The following is a 7,326-nucleotide window of genomic DNA, read 5'->3' as shown; positions in this document are numbered from 1 at the left end:
TATTATCACTATTATTAATATTATTAAATTGTTAATGTTACAATTGTCAGATTTTATTCCATTCTGTAAGTGGCGGGTTTTCTCTGTTGAATAAGAGTACAATGTGAAGAAATGTATACAACGATCTCACGACGATGTGACGATGATCAGAATTTTACTAAAATATACTGTGTACTTCATTTTAATCATGAAGAAAAAGGATGCAGAAACTGTAATACCGTATTTACATTTCATTTTAATTATAAATAACCTGTGGCCGAGTTGATTTGTGGCCGAGTTAACTTGTGGCCGAGTTGACTTGTGGCCGAGTTGACTTGTGGCCGAGTTGACTGCAGCCGAAGTTTTTGTGGCCGAGTTGATTTGTGGCCGAGTTGACTTGTGGCCGAGTTGACTGTGGCCGAGTTGACTTGTGGCCGAGTTGACCTGCACCCATTAATTATAGGCCTAGTAAATAGGTTATTGATTACAAGACTTAGGCCAAGGAATGCTGAAATTATTATTATTATTATTATTATTATTATTATTATTATTATTATTATTATTATTATAATTATTATTATTATTATTGTTATTTAACATTAATTACATTACAGGAATAGTTTGGCCAAGTTCAATAACGCCGGAATGGTATATTTTATTTATTACGGTATTATTTAATAATATTTCTCTTATGCACTCTATTTTTTATTTCATGCTTCAATTTTTTCCCCTTTTTTTCAAAATTTCAATCAACGTCATGTGAAGCGTGACTGTGTTGGTGTCAGTCAGGACCCTAGCCTAAGGACCAGCTAGGCCTAGTTTAGGGAGGGCCTATGGTAGGACTTAACTCAGCCTGCTTTAGGCCTGCAGTAGTTTATCTTCTTTCTGTCAGCCTTTGGTGTACGTCCTATCTACACTTTATAAAGGGGGGTACTAGCTGTTGTTGTTGTAAATATTATACTAACATTTAATAACATACAAGAAGGTCACATTACATCCCATAAATCCGTAAGATTTCATAGGCCTACTGTAGTAAACATAGAAAGAGCAATAAAAGTAAAACTCGAGCGTCACGACATTGCGAAGTGTCTGCTCTTGTTCCTCGTATCGAACTCGAGTCAATCCGAGATGGCCCGAGTGAAGTTTCATGCAAATGTTTCGTACGGAAAAAAAAATCGCTGGGTTAGCCTCATCCTTCCCATCATGCTTGCTAAATAAACGAGAGGTCGCTGCAGAGAGGTCGTCGAGGATCGGAGCGGGACTTTTGAAAATATATTTTGTAAATATTAAAATAAAAACATTTGTTGTTTCAAGAGCCTAAGGTCAAGCCAGGCCCAGTCCACCAAACCAGGCATAGGCCCTAGGCCTAGCCTAGGTCTAGGCCTAGTTATATGGTAGTCTAGTACGTAGTAGGCCGGTGTACCTAGGCTAGGCCCTAAGGCTGCCTGCCTAGCCTGGCTAGTTACTGGGCCCTAGTAGGGTAACACCTAGAACATAGGCTTAGGCCAACATTGATGGAATTCACATAGGCAGGCCTAGGCCAACATTGATGAAATTCACATATGGCAGGCCTAGGCCTAGTTAATTTCGAATCAAGGAAAAAAGAAATCATAAGAAATTATAATTTTTCTATTTTTATTCAATTTGATAGTAATTTTCGTCTTAACTTAGTATAGGCTAGCCCAGGCCTAGCTAGTTAGTAGTTAACTGATTCATTTCTTAGTTACTAAAAATGTGTTAAGTTAAGGTCACATAGTCACCCTTTCCTTTGTTATTCAGATGCTTCAATTTGTTTTTTGTCTCCATTAATTTTCGTGTAGAGTTTACTTGGTTATAATGAACGGAATAAGTGATTTAGAAGAGAGTCTTCCAGAAACTCCAGTTCAGAATATACACATAGAGGTCTGTCAAAACCCTCTCAGGTAAGCCACTTGATTTGTCCATATAATACTGTACGACAGTGACGAGACCGCTACCGACGATTTCAACAATATTTTAAAATCTTTATTGTCATAACCTGGTTTTAATTTAAGTGTATCTTAAATCTTTTCACTATTGTTATTTTGTATTTTAACACCGCATTGTCCATATGTTTTATTTTCTACTGTAAAACCAGATTTCAAGACACATTTCTATTGTATTTTAATGTAATATGATGGATTACTTAAAGCACTGAATTTGATTAGAATATTATATCATACCTGTAATGATATAATTAGAATATTATATCATTACAGTTAGACTTTGCCTAACTCAAATATTATTCACCTTTATCATTATTATTATTCTTTAACAAATAATTTGAAATTACATTTATAAATCCTAGGAAGGCTACTGTACACCATTGTTTATTGTTTTTTGTATTATTTATTTAAATGTTTGATTTGTATACAGTACAGCAAAACCGACCCTAATACAAGAACACACGGAACGTTTATTACGGCATCATCGCGTCATCTTTGGTAATCTTAAAATAACAGAATTTGACGATGAATTCTTGGTTGAGCACGTAAAATCCATTACAGTATGTGACACAGAATTAGAAACAGGGAAACAGGTACACATAATTATTTTAATACTATTTTGGTACTTTTGTCTTTACCTGTTTTGAAATGTTTACAGCTGCCAAAGATTGACTACTGTAATTCCTATGGTATAAACTCACCCTTCGCGAACACAAGATAGAGCCAATTTTTTGGGGGTGGGGTACCAGGGGAATCCCCTTTTCAATCAAAAGGCAGTATGTTCATCACTGTATGCCTAATTAAAAAACTAATATTTTATTATTTTTTTAGAGTATTATAAAAGTCAGCCTAAGCTATTCATTCAAATTACCCAGGGCTTTTGCCCGAGGAAAGGCTGGTAAGTAAAAATCGATGTAAAGTAGGGGATGGGGCTTATACCCAAGGAACTACAGTACTGTATATTCAATTCAATTCAAAAGACATTTATTTTCGTCCATAAATAAAACAACAACAATGAAAGAGAGCACAAAGTATAGTACAATGCGAATAATTATTTAAGAACAAATTTAAAGATAAAATAAGGGCCAAGTACAGAATTTTTAAAATTAAAATTAAAATGTATGTTGATTCCATAATTTTCTGTATGTGCCATAATCTTTTATACTTTTTTTTTTGTTTTTTTGCCATATATGTAAGGTAATTGACATGTGTCATTCCAAGCTATCTATACATGTGTACAAACTGGGAATGGATGGACCAGGCCAAGAAGAACTTGACGATGAGGAGCTTTCAGCAGCTAATCACTGGTTGTTACCTTCCGGTACATAATGAAACACTGAAATGTTGTTTTTTTTTTTTTTGTAATTATGTATATAATTTTCATTATAATTATTATCAAATGTTAGTATTATTATTATCAATATCATTATTATTCATTATTTTGTATGAATAAAATATAACCTTTATAAGTATACAGTGTGGCACTGATGGGCAAACCGTAGCCAGACTATAATCTAGACTATAGAACCGCTTGTTTTTATAGCCTGACACCTGTCATTTGCAAAAAGTAAAATTAAAACTGTGCATGACGGTCTTTCTGGAAACTTAAAGCTTAGATGTGCCCCTCAGTAATAATTTAAAAAAAAAAACTTTTTCCCCGACCCATTTTCAGGCCCACCCCTGCTGTATGGTATTCGTTTAGAGGTGTAATACAACAATGTTACACATAGAAGGAAACAAAATTAATGCATCTTCAAACATTTACAAATGAGTAACATTAATAAAGAGATACATGTACCTGTACTATGATATAATCCAATACTTAAGAATTGTCTATATACTTTTCCATTTTAATAAATATAGCAGAATAATTGTTTTTATTTATAGTTGATTTTGATGGAATGTGGGAAAATCTAATCTTTGATGACAGTATAAAGACCCAACTACTGCAATATGCTCACACAACTCTACTATTCTCCGATAGAAAAGTTGATAGTAACATCATCTCTTGGAATCGAGTGGTTCTTCTGCATGGTAAGGGGGTTCGCAGTTTCAATGCTGGCTTTAAACTATTTGATAAAGTTGGAAAAACCTATTAGCACTCAGAAACACAGGGTCATGTTAATAATGACCTTTCTGTTCTTCAGTATAGTGTCTGCTGCCTTCATGAGTTAGATAGACACAAAAGATATGATACGATACTCCTTTATTGTCATTTTAGCAACATGGTAAAAATGAAATTAGTTTTGATTGATCCGATAGTCAAAAACAGTGTAATTCAGTAATATAAAAAGTATGAATAGTAGATAATAAAAAACACATTCCTTGAGAGAATCATATGGGTGGGTGGGGGTCTCATAATCAAAAAGAGACAACCATGACCCACCGGCTGAAAAGAAAAGGCGACAGCGCTGCCCTTAATCTGAAAAACAACCAGAAACTAACACTAAAAGGAGACAGAGAGACAGAAAACAGCAGACTGTCTGCTGGTGGATCACGGTGAGTCCCCCAATCACCCGAGAAGGTCCCCACCCACCAATACAAGACATAGCAACATTTAATTGAGGAGTATTATTGTCCTGAGATTAGGTGCTCTATTTGGCATTTCACATGGAGAACCAAGGTTCAGCATACATAAACAAGTTATTGTTGTAACTAAATACAACTTTTTCAAATCCCTGCGTATTCCTTTAATTACAGTAGTACTAGATAGGCTATGTACAACAGACTATTATATTTTTGTAATGCTAAATTACCTGTTGCTACATATTTTCACTCTTAGAAGAAATGAGACAAACATAATGTGACACGCTAAAGTAAGGACGTCGAACCCCAACACCTCAAGGTTGCATTTCTGAGCAGCAACCTCTTTTTGTACACAGTTCTCAAAAATGCAAACACTATTACTACTTTACTTATATTTACTACACTCATCAGGGGTGAATCCAGAGATGTCCGAAAGTGGGGTGGCCGATGTCCTAGAAAAGGGACCGATCGAGAGAAAAAGCAACCCTAGATTGGTTTTAAGGCATGCCCCGGGAAATTTTCGTTTTCCGGACGCCCGGAAATAACCTCTAAAGCGTTTTGGCTGAACAATAATATATTTTTCTTTCTTTTTTTTTTTGATCTTTTTTACTTTCCTAAAAAAGGGGAGTGGGAGCTGGGGCCGACTCAATCCCCCCTAAATCAGGCCCTGCTCATTGTTATGAAAATGTTTTATTTTGCTTGTTTTGAACAGGTCCTCCTGGAACGGGGAAGACATCACTATGTAAAGCACTTGCACAGAAACTATGTATTAGACTCTCAGATAGGTAAGTCATACATATTAATGGTATGTTGACTAGATAAAGACAAATTGATACTGGTGCATTCTGCATTATACAAATGTTTTTTTATTATTGCAATGGAAGAATATATCTATGAGTAGAAATATGGACATTATTTGTATTATAATACACCAATATAAATCTCTCTCATTTGATATTTTATGAAAAATAAAGTTAGGTATACCTGTGGCTTTTGTGCCTGGAAGAGTTCTTAGCGCAGTGGTGTCATTTCATAGCCAGGATTTGGATGTCTGGAAAAAAGTGCCTGTAGGCATGCAGGTGAACAAAATGAAAAGAAATGGAGTTGATGAAAGCCAAATAATATTCCATTAAGTGGTGTAAATTGTTAACATAACATGATCTTGAATCCACCAATCAAATCACAATATATTTAGTATTTGTAATTAAATTATAGTGTAATGTACGATTGTTTTATCTTTGTATAATTTCCAGGTACACTTATGGTCAACTAATTGAAATCAACAGTCATAGTTTATTCTCCAAATGGTTTTCAGAGGTACAGTATTTTACTGAATATAATGCTATATTACTTATAATGTTTACTGGTGGGAGCCACTGTTAATGCACTGATCTGTGAAGGCCCATTCTGCTTTTTGGTTTCTGGTTCAAATCTAATCGCTGGTCTCCATGTGTTTCAGCAGGCAGGTGGAAATAGAAGTTATAGCATATTAATACTCCAATACTTGTCTGGGTGTAATTATATATACCATTTTCCTTTTTGTAATTACAAAAATGTAATGTAATAATAACAAAATGTTGTAGATTTTCAATAATATTTCAGCTGCTCCAAGTTTCTTTGTTCTTCTGTTCCTGTTGATAATATACTAAAATTAATATACAATAATCCTATCTAGTCAAGCCTAGGGCCTAAACCCTAGGCCTGGAACTTCCATGAATATCATGTGCATTGTAAACCCATTGTTTAACACATTTCAATCTTCCTATATTCAAAGCCGAAGTTAGTTCTGGTCTCATGCCAGTCCCTCCCCAGTACTCCCTGATTATAAATTTACGGGAAATCAGCCGATAGTGGCACATATGCATTTTGCTTGTTTTTTACTCAGTATAGACTAAAGTGATGTCTTACCACCATGGAGATTTATGGTTTTGTTTTACGACATTCAAAATCAAGAATTCACTTACTATCTGAAATCTAGATTATAAATTGCAGTTATATTATTATTTTTTTCAGAGTGGTAAACTTGTTATGAAGATGTTTCAAAAAATTCAAGAGTTGATTGATGATCCAAATTCCTTGGTGTGTGTACTGATTGATGAGGTGAGTTGGCCAGTGATGGATCCAGATGGAACTGGGATGCATGCCCTGTGTTTGCTTCCTATCCTTGGATAATTAGAAATGTATCAATTTCATTATTGAAGTACAATCAACTCCCCCCCCCCCAAATTTTGAAATCATCTCCCTCTTATTGTTTAAACATACTTTATAAAATTTGCCATCAAATTAGATGGAATTGGGACGCATGCCCTGTGCTTGCTCCCTATCCTTGGATATTAAAAAATTTATCAATTCCGTTATTGAAGTACAATTTATTTCCCCCCCCCCTCACTTTTTTTAAATCATCTGTCTGCTTTTGTTTCAACTTTTTAAAATTTGCCATCGAATAAGTGATTAATGAATAGTACACAACTGTTTCTTTAATTAGATTGTTTTTTGCACTAAAAGCCAAACCCTGTCCCCGCTGAGTTAAGTTAATTTGACAAATAAAATAACTTGCTTTAAAATTCAATATAACTTATTAGGCTGCACATGAGTAGAACAGATTGGCGCAACGGTTGTGTCTTGGGGGTTTGAAATCCTTGTGCAAATCACTTGTCTCCTTAGGCAAGACATTTATCTACTTTTGTCACCTTCCACCTAGGTGTATAAATTGGTACCGGCATATGTTGGGAATGTTAAAACAGATTGCAGTGCGGGGGGAGTGGCTAACCTCCCACACTCTTGCACAGTCAGGTCCAAACGCCAAGGAGAGAGAGAAGGAGAAGGGCACTCTGACCTGTGAACCCAGAGCGTCAGG

General features: G+C 35.1%; 1 protein-coding gene across 1 annotated transcript in view; it reads left to right on the top strand.

Moving 5' to 3' along the window:
• Positions 1–1,121: 1,121 nt before the first annotated feature.
• Positions 1,122–7,326, top strand: part of LOC117100582 (pachytene checkpoint protein 2 homolog) — a 16,998-nt gene continuing 10,793 nt past the window's right edge. Inside the window, exons 1-8 of the mRNA XM_033240357.1 lie at positions 1,122–1,258; positions 1,800–1,901; positions 2,374–2,536; positions 3,141–3,264; positions 3,831–3,977; positions 5,182–5,254; positions 5,723–5,786; positions 6,483–6,569. Of these exons, the coding sequence (XP_033096248.1) occupies positions 1,816–1,901; positions 2,374–2,536; positions 3,141–3,264; positions 3,831–3,977; positions 5,182–5,254; positions 5,723–5,786; positions 6,483–6,569 (744 nt within the window). The 5' untranslated portion in view covers positions 1,122–1,258; positions 1,800–1,815. The remainder of the gene's footprint in view (positions 1,259–1,799; positions 1,902–2,373; positions 2,537–3,140; positions 3,265–3,830; positions 3,978–5,181; positions 5,255–5,722; positions 5,787–6,482; positions 6,570–7,326) is intronic.

Source organism: Anneissia japonica, unplaced genomic scaffold (assembly GCF_011630105.1).
Source record: "Anneissia japonica isolate Jap-2015-1 unplaced genomic scaffold, ASM1163010v1 scaffold1770_len632688_cov154, whole genome shotgun sequence".
NCBI lineage: Eukaryota > Metazoa > Echinodermata > Crinoidea > Comatulida > Comatulidae > Anneissia > Anneissia japonica.
Note: the sequence above shows the minus strand (reverse complement) of the source record. Positions and strands in the feature narration are given on the sequence as shown.